Source organism: Macrosteles quadrilineatus, unplaced genomic scaffold (genome assembly GCF_028750875.1).
Source record: "Macrosteles quadrilineatus isolate MER2022 unplaced genomic scaffold, UCM_ALF_1.0 Scaffold_39__1_contigs__length_1060358, whole genome shotgun sequence".
Lineage (NCBI taxonomy): Eukaryota > Metazoa > Arthropoda > Insecta > Hemiptera > Cicadellidae > Macrosteles > Macrosteles quadrilineatus.
Window position 1 is genome coordinate 169,564 of NW_026542632.1, and position 19,164 is coordinate 188,727.

At 34.0% G+C, this 19,164-nt stretch overlaps 1 protein-coding gene across 1 annotated transcript; it reads right to left on the reverse strand.

Moving 5' to 3' along the window:
• Positions 1-13,734: 13,734 nt before the first annotated feature.
• On the reverse strand, positions 13,735-18,760 carry LOC129005878 (uncharacterized). The gene is made up of 3 exons (XM_054434911.1): positions 18,039-18,760; positions 15,109-15,324; positions 13,735-14,245 (listed from the first exon to the last, which is right to left on the reverse strand). Exons 1-3 carry the CDS (start codon positions 18,399-18,401, stop codon positions 13,805-13,807), a joined length of 1,020 nt encoding a protein of 339 aa, XP_054290886.1. The 5' UTR covers positions 18,402-18,760; the 3' UTR covers positions 13,735-13,804.
• Between the last annotated feature and the right edge of the window lie 404 nt (positions 18,761-19,164).

A 19,164-nucleotide genomic window follows, 5' to 3' on the forward strand; every position in this document is an offset into this window, starting at 1 on the left:
ATGAAAGCTTTCTAACTATACAGTTACGGCGATGACAGAAAACCGTTTTGCAGCCGTCCATTTGCCACTGAACCGGTTGTTGGGCCGTGGCACATGTAGTTAAATGCAAGCTTTCATACTACACGGTTTAAAATCAAACCAAATAGATCAGCTGTTGCAAAATTTATTGTTTACAATCTGGGTTCATTTCTATTGTGATGTTGTGGACCCATTCATTTGGGGCGATGTCTACTTGTACCGGCGTCTAGTTGTACCTGCTGCATTTTGGTGACAGGCGTCTAGTTGTACCCCGTCCAAAGCTGTAGAGACAACTTGACGATGGTGCGGACGTCTAGTTGTCTCTACGTCTAGTTGTCTCTACGTCTAGTTGTACCTCTTAAAAATCTACAGGTACAACTAGTCGGGAACGTCACCGTCTACTTGTACCTCATACGTCTGCGTCTACTTGTACCTACGACTACTTGTACCTACGACTACTTGTACCTACGACTACTTGTACCTACGACTACTTGTACCTACGACTACTTGTACCTACGACTAGTTGTACCTACGCCTACTTGTACCTACGTCTAGTTGTACCTGCGGCTAGTTGTATCTCCCCTTCAACTTGTCACCGGTTTAAGAGATTTATTTTATTTCTTTAAAAATCATACAATCTTACAACAATTTATTATAAACAACTTGCTACAAAAGCCAGGAAAAATTTGGCTTGTCTGCAGCTCATTGAGAAACCCCTGTTCTTGACAACAACGTACTTGTGTCCCTTGGTCAGTCCTTATCCTTATTACACTTTGGTTTTCCTTATTTCTTGTCAAGATCTGCTATCATTGTTTTTTCCACTTAAACTCTACCTTTCTATAGAAAACTAACATTAACTAGCTTAAACAACAACTTTAAACAATTATCTTAAAATAAATAAATTCAGAGTTTACAAAAACAAGTAATTGAGTATAATAAAGTGTTTTTGTACGGTATTAGTCACGGAGAATATTACAACAAGTTCAAATTAAAAATGTATATGTTATTCTTATGGATATTAGGCCTCGAGGTACAAGTAGACGGAGGGACAACGAGACGCGGTCCCATTGATAACACATATAAAAATAAGTCACATAATAAGGAAAAGTAATGTAAAGGTATATCTTATAAAAATAAATTAGATTAAAAAAATAAATATAGCGTATTCCAAATACACATTAGTATATAGTATACACATTCACAATTCAACAAAGCTGGTTTGAAAACTAAATAGGCATATAATATTGCGCATAACCGAACCAGTCGCTAAAAAGTCCCTAAAAAGCTCAAATACAAAACAAATTATTATAATATTTAAACAAACTCAGAATCAAATTATCTATGTCAGGTTAGAAATCCCAGTACAATATATATTTTGTACAAAAACAGTTTGTTATTAGTCTTTCTTTGCTTTTGTTGACGTTATTTTTAATAAATAATTTATATTACTCCAGAGGTTTAACTCTACTACTAAAGGCAGCAAACATGTTTGTGAATAAATATTGGTTTACTAAGGTAGCTTTGGTCTTGTGTTTGATGATAATGATAATAAAAAGGCTTCCCTGATTGAAAGATTGGAAATCGTCTTCGTCAAAAATGAAAAGGCAAATAAAGGTGTGTTGAGATAAGCTTAGTTCGTGGTCAAAACCGCTAAATTAGCATCCCTACGAAGTTATTATTTCTACGTTTATGCTCCTTATTTTGGAAAGGTTTAACAAAATTAGTGTAAAGTAAAAGCATCCCATTGACCAAACGTATCGCTAGATTTGTTTCTGATCAACATAAAAACTACTATTAGCCTAGTGTAAGATTATGTGGTGGTATTCCTCCTAAAGGTGCGATTGATATTAAATATTCTATCAAAAAGGGGTCTATTCAACGGCTGATTCCTAACTATTTTGCGACTGGTTAGGTTTCCATTACCCAGTTAAAAAACAATTAATTACTTTTCATCGGAATCTTTGACATGCATATTTTTGGTTGGTTTTAAGAAACGGAAACTACCTATAGGTTTTACTGTTATATATGGATGCTTCCTTTACAACCGTACATGCTGGGCTATATTATTTGAACCTTTTTTGCAGTACCTGGTTAAAATCTCCTCTAAAAAATTATGTGTTTCCGCCCATTGGAACTTGACATAGTACTTACTTGATGATTAATGAACAAATATATTGCCTGTCCTGAACGAACCTATTTCATCTTTATTCCCAGGTTGATTTCCAAGAGTGGCCGTTGAGGTTTATCCCTTTATACAATAATTGATTAAACACCACAATAAATTAATCTAAAATTAAAATTGGTAAAATAAAATATAAAAAAATTGAATAAATCTTGAACATATGTTTTAAAATTAAAACAAAGCAAAAGTTTTCCATTAAATCCTGAATCGTTTATTTTTTAGTCAATGTGGTTATTTCATGTTAAACATTCCTTCAACACAAAAATAACCTTCAAGTTATGAGAAAAAACTTCATTATTTTTTCAGCTATTCTAAGTTAAATTCCTTTGATTTGAGCCATCTCCGATGATTCAACTACTTATCACGTGTTTAACTAATTTACAAAAAAATACACAAGTTTGTAAATTGTACAGTTAAATAATGATTTCAACATTGTAAGACTAACTAAAAAGTCTGAATTATTATAAGTAAGGTTATTCGTGGTTTTATATTGTGTACAGTAGGCTACATTGCAGAATTGGCTGGCAAATAAGTAGTCCAAAGGTAATATATTTAATTATTACTAGAGGTTAAAATACCTTATAATCCATCAGTGTGATCAAAAAGTCACACTGACGTATTATAAGGTATTTTAACCTCTAGTAATAATTTAGATATTGTGGGAGGAAAAAACAACAAAAATGAAGTAACATATTGCTTACTGGCTTGATGATAAATCACAATCAGCTGTATTGAAGTAAACAAAAATCAGCAGCAAATGACTTCCAATGCTATTCTTATGGAGAATATTTTACGTTATATCTAATTTTGTGTTAACATTTCACTATTTTTCCCGCCGTCACGGGGTCAAGACCTTTAATTTGAGCCCTCTCCCGTCGTTCTACGATTTCCCAGTCTCTCACCACAATTTTGACGCAAAGAATCGGCTTACGTAATTAATATATAGATAGAATAGATAGAGTGTAGATGTAACAGTTGCTCATACATTACTAGACAAATTTTACTTAAGCCAAATTCAAGTCTGGAAATGTATGAAGCGGCCTTTTGGTCTTTTCAGTTGTATTCCTATATGCTGTTCTTACCATGTACATTCTTAGCGGCCACTATTTACATCAACGTTATTAGTAATGTACAATATTTACAGTTTCTTAATTACAATTAATTATTTATCGCTCAATTCTGTTAGGTTTGAAGGTTTAACTAACCTGTTTTACATAGCTAAATGTAGTAACCAGCCAACGCGGAATACAACGTCGCAATCCCTTGTTAAATATCTTTAACTGTAAAAGTTATAGTAACATATAAATACTATTTTTAACATACACAAATCTGGGTTTCAATCAATGTTGCTTCAGATAATAACGTTGAGCTACCATTAAACATTATTAGTTTTAGGAGACACTTTATTTTGGCTACGTTATGATTTCTGGTCGCTATCTTATGCTGGACCAAAGGATCGAAAGAATACGCAAACAATACCGGTATCATTACAATATAGAGACATAGCTCCGGGTTTAAAGCGATATTATACCTCCACAAACTCGGGTAGTAACTATATTTAACTATATATAAGTTTGTTAAGACCAAAAGAACTGACTAATGTAAATAGTTTTAATTTAGAAACTGTGCTATTGTAGATTACTAATAACGTTAATTGTAATAGTAGCCGCTAAGTATTTACATAATCAGAACTGTAAATATGAATAAAACCGTCAAGGCCGAAAGACCGCTTATACATTTCCATACGTGACAATTCTGTCTAGTGTATGAGCGGCTGTTACATCCAACAATCACATAAGACCAAGTTACATATACATTTATTTATCTAGATAGTAATTTAAAAGCGGTATATTTTTATTACTACTTAATATAGTTAGTAAGTTTTATTTAATCAGTAAGAACTGATTGGTTGCTTTAGTCAAATGTTAGTCTAACAGTCAACACCAAGCCGTGGTTCTTGTTGGTGTACGCAAACTTCGCTTGTCAAATTCCACTGACACAAAGGCCAGGCCTTGTCTCACCCTCGTCAAACATCCACCTGGCGGGTCGTACGCAGTCTACGCTAAATTCCAGCTGTACGCAAATTTCGCGTAACCACTTGGTAGAGGTGTCCAAAGAAAGGTATGTATTGGTCTGCAGATGAATTATCAAAAGAAAAAATAAGCAAAATCCCTTAGGACTCTGCCCTAGAAGCCTTTAAAGATCCCTCCACAGAGTTGTTTACATTTTGGCCATGTGAATAATACTTTTTAATGAAACAGCTGTTTATTTTTAAATTGTATTTCAAACAACGGAGTTAATGTTATTTTCTTATTTTAAAATTGTTTTTCTTATTTTTCAGCCATGTTTTGCAATGTAACATTCCATTACGAAATCAGTGCAAAATCCTTTTATCACAGCAATTCATAAATTATTTCTTATTGAACTATCTTATATCTATTGTACTGGATGGTGTCTGCCTTTTTCACCACTTTTGCCTACATTTAATCATATTATTCTACACATATCAAATATTTATGTACAAATATCTGCTCTTATCATGTCCAATAAAATCCAAACATAGAAACATTGCCTAAAATGGTACCTATCTTGACAAATTATTTGCACCTGCCTATATTACGAACTTTGGCGCACTGGGTTGGTAACATTATTGAAAATAACACGACATGTTGGCTGTAAGATATGGTACAGAGAGAAAATACTATTTATGCAGCTACTGTCATGACAGAAAGGTCATATTCCATTTAAACTAGATCACATAATCCTTTATAAAATACGTTGATTAACAATATTTAAACGTCAATGTATACGTAACAGCCAATTTACAGTATTTTTTGTTTTTGGAAATGTCCCATTGCTATGTCATTTGCATTATTTGCTGCCAATAAAGTCAAAAGGCCGTATGAACTAGGAGGCCCCTAACAGTTCAAGAATAAAATCCAACTTCACTTCAAGTATTACACTACACCTAACATTCCGTGGAGAGATTATATTGACAACTTTATGTTATTGATAAGGCTGAGGCAACTAACTGACATCCCCCATGTCAATAAATTCCAGCTTCAACAGTAACCTCAAAATAAATTTCTCAAAAGTAAGCTAGAGGGTGCATTCGTTGGCACAGAAGTAAGATATGAACTGACGCGACGTGACGAAGGAAAAATCAAACTTACACTGTAACGGATATACCTCCCTTTGAATATGTCTTCCCAAAAAAGTTTTCTTTTAAAATAAAATCATATTACACTGATGAAATCACGGAAGTGTTTAACTACAAAAAGATCCACCAATACGATTTTAATACTATTTAAAGGTTCTTCCAAAGGAAGAGATACCAGATAACATACTAATAATAACTCCGATGACGTACGGTAAGGGGAATATTTTATTCATTGAGTTATCAACCGAATTTGGCGACTAACGCAATTAATATCAATATTGTTTTTACACTTATTATTCTTTAAACAATGCTAAATGCTCAAAATATGTAGCCTATATTTTATCCAATTTATTGCAGTTAGGTGAATTAACGTAATCCTTGAAAGTAACCGTCGATTTCGACGGATTTCACCTAGTTACTATTAAATAGTATTATAATAGTTAATATATCGATGTTCATATGACCGGATGAGTCATCAGCTCTATCCCTAGTCCGTCGGTCATTACCCCTCGAGGCACCGGCCGATGGACCAGGGAACAGCTATGATTTACACTATCACCCTCTACTACGACATTTTTTTTAGGTAAACATTCCAACGCTTATGATGACATCGAACACTCATGCATATTTGTATATAGGCCTAGCCAGTCCAAAACCTGAATACACTGTAGGTATGAATCAGACCGCTTATATCATAAACAACTAAATATTAAGGCTAGTTTCCTAACCAGAGAACACACAAGAATGGCACTTTACAAGACTTTTTATACCAAGCCTTCATAAACTAAGAGTATTTCATAAGTTACGTTGCCTGTGTAGATTTAGACTTAAAATCAGTTTAAAATCAGTAATGGATTGAAAATCTAAGTGTTATTTACGTTTTGTTTGCACTATAATGTAGTGTACCTGTTTCTCGAAATCGACTAATTTTAAGCTATGTGTATTACCAGGAATTATTTCAAAACTAATAAATAAATAACGTCTTTGTTGGGCAGCGTACGTCAGATTATAGATCTGTTTTACATTAAAACTTTTGTCATTCAAGGAGTTTAAAATACTCAACTAAAAGCTTATGTTATTAATAAAAAAATCACACTGTTCATAACAGTTTGATATAATCAACATTTTTTTGAAAATTTTTAATACTGTGAGTGAAAGAGTTTTTTTTTAGCAACTACCACAGTACTACGTAAAATAAAAACAATATTTAGGTTGATTGGAGGTCAATCACTTTCTCGCAACTACGCGATAGAGGGCTGACCCAACACCCCAATAACTGGAATGGATTGTTGTGAAAGGAAACTCTAAGAATTTGCAAATGAAGTCCATTCGGAGTAACGTGTGGGGATTAACGGGACATTCTGTACGCTGTTTACAAAATATTTCCTTTGCCTTTCCAAGTACTGAATCTATATGGTTTTGCTTATATTAAACAATAAGTCAAATACGTTGTAGCAGATGTCTTTAGCTGCATTTTACAACAGGTATTTCGTTCACCTTTCTCAGAAATAGCTGTTCATGGCGTGTTCCTGAATCAACAATAAGGTATATTGTGTTATTGTCCTAATAAACACGAGAGACATTCGCCTATCTTTATGGTCGTATTATATAAATAACATTGAACTGATTAATTTAACAAATGATCATTGTTAATTTATTGTAACAATTAGGCTATTTATGTACTGTACATTTATGTTTTATGTTTTACATTTATGTTTTATATGTTTGTTTTGTGCTGTAACCTAAACGATATTAAATAGAGATTTGATCATATTGTCATAGCATCTCTTTATAAGAAATCTGTCCGGAGTATGTGCAATTTTGGTTTATTAAACTTATTGGTAAATTGGTGTAAGATTGTTTTAGGTTTATTCGTAATCCGGACGCATACGAAGTTGAAGCTTTTGCTTTGGTATTAACAGTCAAGTAAAATAAATAAATGATTAAGATAAATAAATAATTAAATAATCTTATAAATTTAAGAAAATGGGTTATTCGTTTGGCTCTGCTACCCGACCATTTTTATTATTGAGGTCTCAAATTAAAGGTATGCACGCACAGATTTGCCATCAAGCATCGGCGTATATTTTTCTATTACTGTATCTCACTCGGCTTATACGTAAACGAAATTGCTCCCCATGTTTTTCTTATGGGAGTTAAATTTGGTTTTCATGATTTTCTTCGTTAGGCTAAACAAATCATGTTAACAATTTAATTTTCGAGTTGTTCTAATTCTTATAACGTAGTTTTCTAAAATTATCTGTTGTGGCTGCCTAGAAATAATCGGACGTTTGTTTCTCCTTTGAAAATGTATTGATAATTATAGTAGTGGTATTTAATTATGTTACAAGACTATGACAAATTGCCAATTATTGAGTCAACTTGGTCCCCACGCACAGGCTTCGCATATGTGGGCCCTGTCGATTTTCAGAAATTACGTTCATTCTGTATCTATTATTCTTTTGTTATGAATTGCTTTTGATTTTATTTATTTGATTTAATTTTACTATGGTATTTTTCCGGACAAACTCCATTAAACATATAGCACGGGTCGAGGTTAATTTAACAACTTAAAACTAATTCATTCAACAATAGTTTACCTGAAAACTATTTTACTAATATTTGTTTAAAGTTTTACAGAATACACTTACACATGATGCTATTGTATGTTTTTATTTATACATGATATAGGTACTTACAACAAAACTTGTGAATTTTTGTGTTTATTTATACATTTATTGTATGGCAACAACGTAAACTTAAAGATAGGAGCGAGTGTATACAATTCCAAGATAGAGTTTAGTATTCACCGATCCTACGATAGTTTAAGAGTATATTTCGTACCTAGGGCCGAAAATGACTTTTTTTCAGCTCGGGATCATTTTTAAGTTCGAGACGAAGATGAAATCGGTCCGTGGCACGATTGCTGTTTTTCACCAAACTGTACAAAACTGAGAAAATATATCAATAATGTAGGCAAGCATGTTTCTTTACAACCTTTTTATCAGCTCGTGAACATCACAGAGAAAATATCCGCATATCGGTGGAAATGTATTTTCCTGTCGATCTACAGAATGCCTTTATAAATTAAAATAGGCTAAAAAGACATAAAAAAGAATTACAAATGTTTAAAACTAACATGGGTTTAACGGGTTGCTATGCTGGTGACGAAATAACAACTAATTATGAAAATAAAATCAAAACAAATGGAACATATTCCAATCACATTTATTATTTACAGTGTATGTTAAGTGGAGAAGTATGTGTAGTACATTGCATAGTTTTTGTCGAGTTTTCAACCGCTGGACCTCAACTTCATTGTACACTTCATTGTTCAATGATCACTGGGAAATCCATTGTAAACTATAGGATATGCACACTAATCAATGCAAATACTTTAAGGTTATGTGAAAAAATATTTAAAGGAATCAGCAAAAATAGTACAGTAATACATAATTGCTGGGCAGCGGTCTATTGCAATTCATTAGGGATATACTGCTTGTATATTTAATGATATATATAAATGTTTTAATTAAATAAGTGATTTTCGGTACTAGGGCTGGAAAATTTTAATCACAACTATAGCTGCCATTTCGACCCTGGACAGCAATGCGTAGATTTCAGCCTCCAATTAACGTCTGTAAAACTACTAAAACATCGTATTGCGGTGAAAAATATTTGCCAATCATACTCAATCGACTCGGAACACTGCAGTTCCTGATTTAATTAAGGGTATTATTAAAAAGTACTCGTGCAGTAATCAATTAAACAGGGTAACGAATTGAAGGATAGATACAACTAGACTATAAGGACGCAAAATACGCGTAGGTACAACTAGACGTAGGGACTACTAGACGGAGGGACCACTAGTCGTAGAGACTACTAGTCGTAGGGACTACTAGTCGTAGGGACAACTGGTCGCATCCGTACAAGCTAGGTGATACTACTTGTCGGTGGGATACACGTCTAGTTGTACCTACGTCTACTTGTACCTACGTCTAGTTGTACCTCCTAAAAATCTGCAGGTACAACTAGTCGGGTGAGCCACCGTCTACTTGTACCTACGTCCTGTTGTACCTACGACTAGTTGTCCCTAGGCCTCGAGGTACAAGTAGACGGAGGGACAACGAGACGGAGGGACAACGAGACGCGGTCCCATTCATTTCGCTGTGTGGTCAGAAACCGTGAACGGAAAAAACAAAGAAACGGTGTATAATCGTTATGTTTTGAACCGGCCCAAGGAAAGCGTATAGTGTGAAAGGAGCTTAAGGAGTTGATTACTGAACTCTTTCCAGAAGAGACCAGAAAGTTTAGGTATGTTTAAAGGGACTGGTAAAGTGAGCTGGAGTAGAGTTAATTCAACAGTATTTTTTTCAAAAGGCTTTGAACAAAGCTGTACCTTCTCCACAAGAATATGTAGACTTGCCATTAGGTAGGCTGTCCACGAACCTACCTCTTCCATCCCCTACACGTAACAAATTCACCCAATGCAAAAATGTTGTTGATTAGAACATAATCACTTAGATTGATGGCTGCTCTTATGTAGAGTATTGTGATGATATACAAATGATATTAAGATGAGAATATTGTGAAATTCTACATGTAACAGTAATTACGGTAGCCTACTCAGATAAACTCCCGCTAACACATATTTCCCGGCCTGGTAGAATAATGCAGCTTACTATTCTTTGTTTTAAGTTCATTTTCGGTGATAGTGTGCTTATGTTATTTACCAGATTATTGGACACATAAAAATAACCAATGATGGATTATTATTTAAATGACATAAATAATTTTGTTGTAAATTGGTCCATTTATGAGATGTGATGAAGAGTAATTTTTAGATAGTTAAATAGTTTTGATTTGTGAATTCAGAGAGTTACAAATAAGATTCTCAGTTAATTTTTTTTTTAATCTTTATTTGAGAAGAAAGTAAAAAAGAGTATGCCTAATAGTAAGACTTACTAACGAGACATGTTAATATTAAATTAACTTAACAAACAGAAAAAATGAGGTATACATAAGTAAAACATACATTACCAACACTAAGTTTATCATAAAATTTAAATTACAAACAAAACAAAAGTATGAACAAAATATACAATTAACCATTCTTGAGCCTTGATACTTCTTTTATTCATCCAATATTACGTTTATATGCTCGGAATGAAACAATTTGGCTGTCAAATAGAAATATCAATTTTAACTAACACAGCAATCACATACAAACACTTACTTTGGCTTGTTCACATTGAATTGACAAACAAAATCAAACTAGTGTTCCAGGCTCTTGACACAACCAAAATCTAATATTTTTTCAACAAAAAAACTAAATTATTTATTCAACGTAATGGAATTAACTAAGTTTATAATCCAACAACTTATTAAAAGAGGAGACAATTCTTATAAATTATTTAAAAAACAAATTTAAGTCTTAGTATTTCTTTTCTGTTGGGTGGTTACAAATCTAATTTAAATGAAATATTTAATCTTTTTGTATGTTGGCCTACTCAAGAGGATTAAAAAATGTATACTGAACAAACCTACTAGAGTTTAGAAATGCATGATCAATGTCTAAAAATACCGTAACCATACACTCATTGATGGATAAGACTAGGCCTAGGCAGACATTCACTACATTATTCACTGGAAGAACATGTTATACTTTGCATCATTGGTAAGTAATACAACCATTGTTTAAAGAGGTCGTAGATATTTTTATCTCATATTACCCTAACTAGTATTTAAAATATTACTAGTAGTTATGCAAATTATTATCAATTTCTCTTGAAAAACATTTTTCAAAAATTAAATACTAAAAGAATCAAGAAATTACAACAAAATCTCCCCTGAAAGTAAGTGTAAAATTTCTAGTTGGATAAAAAAGTTAGTAATTCAAGGAGGTTAAGTAACAACGCCCAAAGTAAAATGAAACAAAATTGTATGAAAATACATTACATATCATTGACCATGGGTAATAAATAAGAAGAGTTAAATTCAAACTTATCGCATTTATGCTACTTAGTTAAACTTGGAAACTAATTTCAAATTTCACCTTAATTACTCTTATTAAAATGTGTTTTTTTTTCAATGGGAGGGAATATCCATCACAGCTTAAAATTAAGAGTCATATTACGGAAAGAAGAAACAAAAAAGGAGTAGGGCTTATTTCAATAACTGTAGAGATATTTATTTAGGGGTTTCAGTGAAAACTGGTTTAATTTTTTGACTGAAACAGGAGCCAATTACTGATAACCACAGCGTAACAAATATTTCCATCTCTATTTAACAGCTTTTGAAAGAATATCATATTCTTTACGTCAATTTTCTATTTTTACCCCCAGAAACAAAATAATTTACAATAACGTAAAAATTCAGTTGATTTCACATAAAATATAAGTCTTTTACTTCCTAGTTTACAAGTCCAAGTCCGTTAACAACAAGTGTAAAAATGAAAGTCTTTGGTCTCAAGTATGCTACAAGTAAAATCAAGTATTTCAGATTTCTTTTGAGCGATCTAACATACTAAATAATGAGGGGCTGAACACACGGGTGTCTAAACTCTAAAGCGCTAAACATACAAAAAGGGTTAAAATATTATTTCTCCTTTGCTACTAAATGTAATGGCAAGAAAGGTAAATAACTTGTTAGCTTCACAGATATATGGTAGACTAAGCATTGTAACTTTGTATTAAACAGTCGTATTCAAGTTTACCTGTATAAATTACCGTACATTATAATTTCTTTATCTTTTTGTGATTCAATACATGGTCCTGGCTTATAAGCAGCTGGCCTCAGTCAGAAATAAAATTACAGTAGAACTACAATTATCTGAATTGCTGATCATCCGAATTACATACAGAAGTAATTTTAAAAACTTACGTGATTGCGGCAAAATCCAAAACCTCTCTCAATATCATCTTGACATCATCGTCTCTTACAGTCACGAAAACATCGTCATAGTTTTTCAAAATGTTAAATATATCCGTGTACTGTTGAAATTACTTGCTGTACCGGTACCTTGAAAGGCGACCGATTTTGAACCTCACGGGATCATCTTCAGGCAGACGTCGTCATTATCTTTTAGTTCTTGAGAACACTTAAATTTAAAAAAAAAAAAACATTGAGTCACTGTTTTACAAAGCACTTAACACTAAACACGTAAAAATTTCCAATACCTATTACCGTTTTGTAATAGTTAGTAGAGCAGTCTAGACTCTTCTTCCGTGTCGCCCGCAACTTGACCGATAATTTCACCAGTACACGTATTGATCAGTACACATATTGATCAGTAATTCAGATGCTTAACTCAAACAAATATATCCCACGGTCCTACTAATGCAGTAGTTATGCCTAGTCTAGTACCATCTTAATATTTTTTAACTTTCTGTATTACCTTTCTTGCTCTACTTAGTATTTGAGACTAGTCTAATACATATGAAATACAAATTGATATCGTTACAACCTTGTTGAAAGGAACATTTTACTTCAGTCTATCAACTAACTGGTTTACACACCTGTTCTTGATAATTTTTGTTCAAGAAGATTATTTATTTTCTAATTGGATCTGGACACTGGTCTGTTGTAATCTTGGAAATCCGGACTAATGTGATAAAATATCCAGATTTCCTTATGTTGCAAATGAGTCGGCCATGCAGCTTTTTATAGAAAAGTAAAACACGTGGTTTACTATTCTGTTGATACTTTACAACAGTTCAACACTCTGATACTGCTAAACTATTCCACGTTCATCATAAAGTATGAAGTCTATAAATCATGTGTTTCAAATGACAGTTTCAGCAACACTTGCCATTCTAAAAATATCAGGACCTGCTGCAAAACGATCTTTTAACTTTTCACCCTTTTCTAATGTTTTTACAACAATACTTTGAATAGCTTAAGTCAAATCTAAGTCATTAGGTCAGCAAACCAATCCATTAAAAGCATAAGACAACAGAAGTAATTGTTTTATGGATTACGACTGGTTTATTCCAAATAAAATTATTAGCCTACAAACAAATATTTAAAGAATGTAAACAAGAACTGGTTCGACATAATAGGAAGTAAATAAATATCGCTATCAACAAAATCGTATGAAAAATGACGGAAAATTTAAGCAAGCTGAAATACTTAATGTATTGATTAACAAAGCTATAAAGGCAGAATTAATTTTCTATGTCGTACTTGTGATATTGATAACATTATACTCGTAAAAATGATTTTATGATGTATGTAATAAGAATGATTATTCATTAAAAAAAACAAAGTAACATATTCATAAACTATGTTTTGTAATTTTTTTAACATTGGTAACACAAAAATTGTACCATGGCTCAAAGAACAAGTATATTCTCCGTCACAAGAACAAGTGTGTAAGCCATCCAGCTATACAATTCAGTTTGCTTACTCGTTATTCACTACAAATAAATCAGTCTTACCTCGCACTAATGCTGTCCGTTGACATGGTGACCGTTGGATACCAAGGGAGTGGACGATCGTACAACTACGGTGACGTCATTGTTGTTGACAGGGGTCAAGCTATGCTTAAGTATGATTTTACCAACGGCAACATAACAACTACCGAGGGGCGTTAGGCTCCGTTCCAGAGAGAGTTTAGTATTTTTAACACTACTGATTGGAGTTAAACTGAGTCTGGGTGACAATTTAGTAGTTTCGCTAAGCTTAACTCTCGTAGAATGATAACTGGTAGACATAGACTTCTCAGCCACGGAGGAATCGACCGTATCGTCAAGTCTTGATGAGCGTTGCATCAAACACTCAGCTTCAGGAACTACAAAAATGTCCTGTTGGCTCAGAGGAGCGATGAGAGACACAGAGAAGGTTTTGTAGAGTTCAATGACTGGATAGGCACTCAGTTTGTGAGTCTGAAAAAAACGAAAGCATGTTTAATATTGCAAATAGAGATATGTAATTGCCAAAGTGTAAGTTCAAGAAATAAGTATCACTAGAAATAGTTATAATTTTGTTTGCCTAGGTGTAGGTTGTCAAAGTCTTATATTTTTTGTGGATGAATGTGTTACCTTAAAGCCCCCTTAAAGTTGATTTTGGAAAGACTTTCTCAGAAAAAAAATCAAGGCTTACTTGCTGTCCAACCTTGTTACACAGTTAAGAAATTCTCTACCTGTTACATACTTCCATTAAGTGCCAATTTTCATTGACTAGACATGTTATCTATTGTGTTTAGTGGCTAAATAATAATGATTTGAAATTGAAACCATTTTACTTGATCAACATAATTTTAAAATATTGACAGTAGTAAGACCATTCAAACTGAGCCAAAATCTACATGTACCATACAAGTTTTAGAAGGAATATTTTAGGATGGAAAAAAAGTTTAATAAACTATATGTAGGCATATTTTGTTAAAAGTAACAAGTGGAAAGAAAATTGATTATCAACAAACCTAATTCAATTGTCTTAGGCTGAACAGCTTGAACAGGGATGTCCCACTGATTCGTGATAGCTTACATTTAAGTCCCCATTTAATTCCCCCTGGTTGGTTTTAGGGGGAAATACCTTTAACATGACAGATGTCTCAGACAGCAATGAAAAACATTCTTTTAAGGTACCGGTACTGGATGTTAGTGTTATATAGAAATACCAGCAATGATATCACCTGATTAAATTATGATCCGTCTAGAGCGGAAATGAGATATTTTGGGTACTGTTTACAGGTATAGTAATGTGATTATTTCCAAAAGCGGTAGGAGGAAAAAATTAAACTCACCTTGCTGTACCTGTACAGCTTAGGGTAGATGACACAAAGAATAAGCCACTGGCCGAAGTAGGAAAGCCAAGGTATAGCTGGACTTGAGATGTAAACGGCATTAGAAATTGGCTTTGTCCTGAGAAAACTATAACCATTGCTGAGCAAACTTAGCTTCTTCTCATCCGTCAGTGGCTCGGGAATGACCACACCGTATGCTATACCTAGTGGCCCTGACTGAAAAACAAAAAATACCGTAAGTTAAGTTATAAACCTGAATGGTTAAATTATCGTCTAAATAACACAGTGAGACCTTGATAAAAAGTGTAACTTTGAAATCCTCTAGATTTTACTTAGGCTACCCCTATCCAATGTTAGGCCTATTGCAAATCCTATTGACCTATTGATAACAAGTCTTATCAAATAACTAGCAAACCCGTTGTGGCATCGCTCACGAAAATTTAAAAAGTTAAATGTTAAACCTGAGTAGGGCCTACACTTCTTGATTTGTTAGTTCATTTAACTATTAAAAATGTGTAATGCAGTTAAGTAGGCCTAAAACATTTTTTCAAGCCACAAAAATAATGTAAATATTTTCATTTCATGTAATAAAATATAACCAGCTTTTCACTAAATTAAAGTAGGCCTACAGATTCCTGAGTATTCGTGTGTTCAAATGTAAACAAATCTTTCATCCATTAGGATAACTTTTTAAAAGCCACTGGGTCAGAGCCCAGTGATGGAGCCAGTTTGATGGAATTCTTGGGAAACGCTTCTTATTGCGCACATTGATTGGAACCTCCATGAAAATTCCTCAGTTTTATGGCTTGTAGTTCTTGAGATATAGTGATCAGTGAGTGGTATTTGACTTTTATAAGTATAGATTCCCACGAGAGTCTTGTTATCGAAAGTTTTACTGCAGGCCTAAGTTATTTGGTTCAAAAGTCTGAACAGTGATGGGTAGGTTCAAACACAATAAAACTACATTTAAATGTTTAGATACAATTATAGGACTATTTCAATCATCATTTTGTTGAAAATCTTGAAAAATTAAATGAGAACTTTTCCTCAGTAGGCCTACTTAGATTTAGCCCAAGTCTGTTATTTCTTTAAATGTGGATTATCATTCAAATAGGCTTAACTCTTGATTTGACTGAAAACAAATAATTGCCTGTCACGAGGTAAGTTAGGCCTCCTTATCAGATTGACTGGGACCATGTCATCGTCCTGTAAAATCCATCTACTTCGAGGTCACGAACTGTGGATATTTATAGGCATGATCTGTTGATGCGATAATCCCTGGTGTGGATTAACATCTGCGCTAGTGAGGACTACAACTATCGGCAGTACTATCCTGATAATTAGGCTAGACCATTTCGTGAATTACATGGCAAATATGTGGTTCGGATTCCACTATAAACTGTAGGTCCCTTAGTTACCATTGGCTGTATGGGCTATTGATTAACAGTCCAGTCTAAGGACCATGGCGGCATTAATCAGTAACAAGACTACAAGATCGCGCCACTCATCCTACACTCATCACCATTCATACTTGGCTTATAATACCTACCTTCGTATGGTCACCATTTCAGATAAAAGTATTTTAAAAAGTATGAAAAGTAGGCCTACAATACGGTGCAATTCAAATTTAATTTCAATTTTCACCAGTAGTCACATTAAAACAACGACTTTCAGTAAAGCGTTTGTAAATCCAGTTTTCGAAGTCTCATAAAGGGTGACACGTGTTAATTAAGTTTCAAGACTGGGGTTATATTATATTTCCTGTGGAGCCTCCGCTTCCTGACCAGGTACGTGGCCCTAGCTGAGTGAAGTTGGTCTCAGGTAAGCGATCAAACCATCTCCGGTTGCTGGCAAGGGGCGAGGCGCTAACTTAGAGAGTGAATGCATCACCCGCAAAGTTACAAATTGTTTTGTGATCACGTCGGAGCATAAGTTAGTGAGGATGAAACTCAGTGTTTGGAGGAACAGCGTTATTCCATCAAATTCTAGAGTCAAGAACGGTGTGGAAACGATTCACTTGTTATAACAGGTCCACAAAGAAGACGCTGGCACATGTCATGGTTTTCATGAGGCACAAGTGGTTTGAAGATGGCTGTTAACACGATGATGTGCTGGTAAGCCTGAAACGTTGCAGAAACAAGAAAATCTGGCAAAAGTGCACAAGCATTGTACAATGACCGACACATGATCATTAGACTCATTACGGATGGAACAAATTTTAATTATGGTATAGGCCTACAGTGTTTCAAATGGCTTCTGAAAATTCCATGATGAGGAAAATCTGTGTTAAACTTGTACTGAAATCGCTAATGAATAATCAGAAGCAGTGGCACATGGCAGTTAAACAGACAAACAGATTTTGGCCCAGAACAACGTGGAAATGCTTTAACAGCCACCTTACAACCCGGATATTGCCCTAGGCAACTTCTCTTATTTGAAGAAGGACCTAAAAGGAAAGCATTTAGGTAGCGTCGCAGCAGTTCAAACGGCTTCAGTTCCAGGAAGCCTTCCCACAGTGACATAAACTCACACTACTGGCAGCAGTGTGTGGACTCAGAAAGAAACTATTTTGAAGATTTTTTATCCGCTAGGCCTATATATGTTCAATACTGTATTTATTTTCCTCAGACCAATCTTGAAACTTAATTAACACACCATATAACAATCAATGAGTTCAGTTTTTGTCAGAAAAACGGTTATGATTTAACATTGACACCGTGGAGCCGAAAGTGTTATTATTATAGCAGGGAGTTTGCCAACAGGCTAGCCTCACAAAAAGCTTCATGTAGCAACCCTGATTATCATCCTGTTATGCTATTTTTTCATCTTGGCTACATATCTGAGAGATTAAAAGGAGTTGATCTTCATAATGTGGTTAAGCTCAACTGAAATTTTAGTAATCAAACTATAATTATGTGTGATTAGCTTACCTTGCTTTCATAAAAAATTTGAACTTTGTCACTGGATGGGAAGAGCCGGTAGATCCATTTGATAGCCACAGTAGATACTGAATCAACATAGCCAAACTTGTAAGCTATTGTAAGCCTATTTTCAAAAGATTTCCCAACTTTTACTTGTGCGAAATGAGAAGAAATTATAACAAATACAATTGAGATAAAGCAGAAGAAAATAACAAACTGGAAAATTAACATTAGTTTAGACATGAACCACTGTGCAGTTGATGTGAGGACTATATCACAGTGGATTACGTTCATTAGATCGGTGAAACATAAACTTACTCCACAAAACCCCAAAAATGTTCCGTTAATAAATAAAGCATTCTTGTGAAACATTGTAGGTTAGGTCTAGCTAAAAAAATCAATTAGCCTAGCCTAGAGAAAACTTATTTTAAACAAAAGCATTGTTTCTTCTTGGATTTATACGAAGTACTCTTAACCATGTATTAGTAACCTATCCAGTACCTACTTAGGAGTCATAAGTAAAACAAATTTGTTGTAGTTTGAATAAGCACTAAATCAGATACCGTACAGTACTTCTAGTAGGCGTTGCCTAGTCACTTAGAACTTTTCCTAGTCACCATTAGTCAATGCTATCACACCGTTGAATACCACAAGACTTCTTCATTAATATAATTTTCTACCCTTTCGTGCTACAACGTACTCTCTTATGCCTTAGCTTATGAAGACCGAGATAATTTACTACTGTAAGTAGATAACTTAACAACAACAAAGTAAAAGCATAGATGAAGTAATTATATTACTTCATCTATGGTAAAAGTAAACAAAAACTACAACTCTTCTTCAGCAATCAGCAGCTCAACGTCACGTCAACCAACCGTCAACCCCAATCGCGGCTGGCCGGCTCCGGCTGGTCGCTGGTCCAATAAATCCGAATGCCGGCTCCAGCAGTCAGCTGCTTGTACAAAGTAAGCTGAAATGAAAAAGAGCAAAATGGCGATTGAACAAGGTACTAGCATTGATTATATATCTTACAATATGATATTATAAATTTCTAGACAGCCTACAGCTAATAACGTTTAACATCTATAACAAATACCTACTTATAATATATTCCAAGAAAGCCTATGCTCGTTCT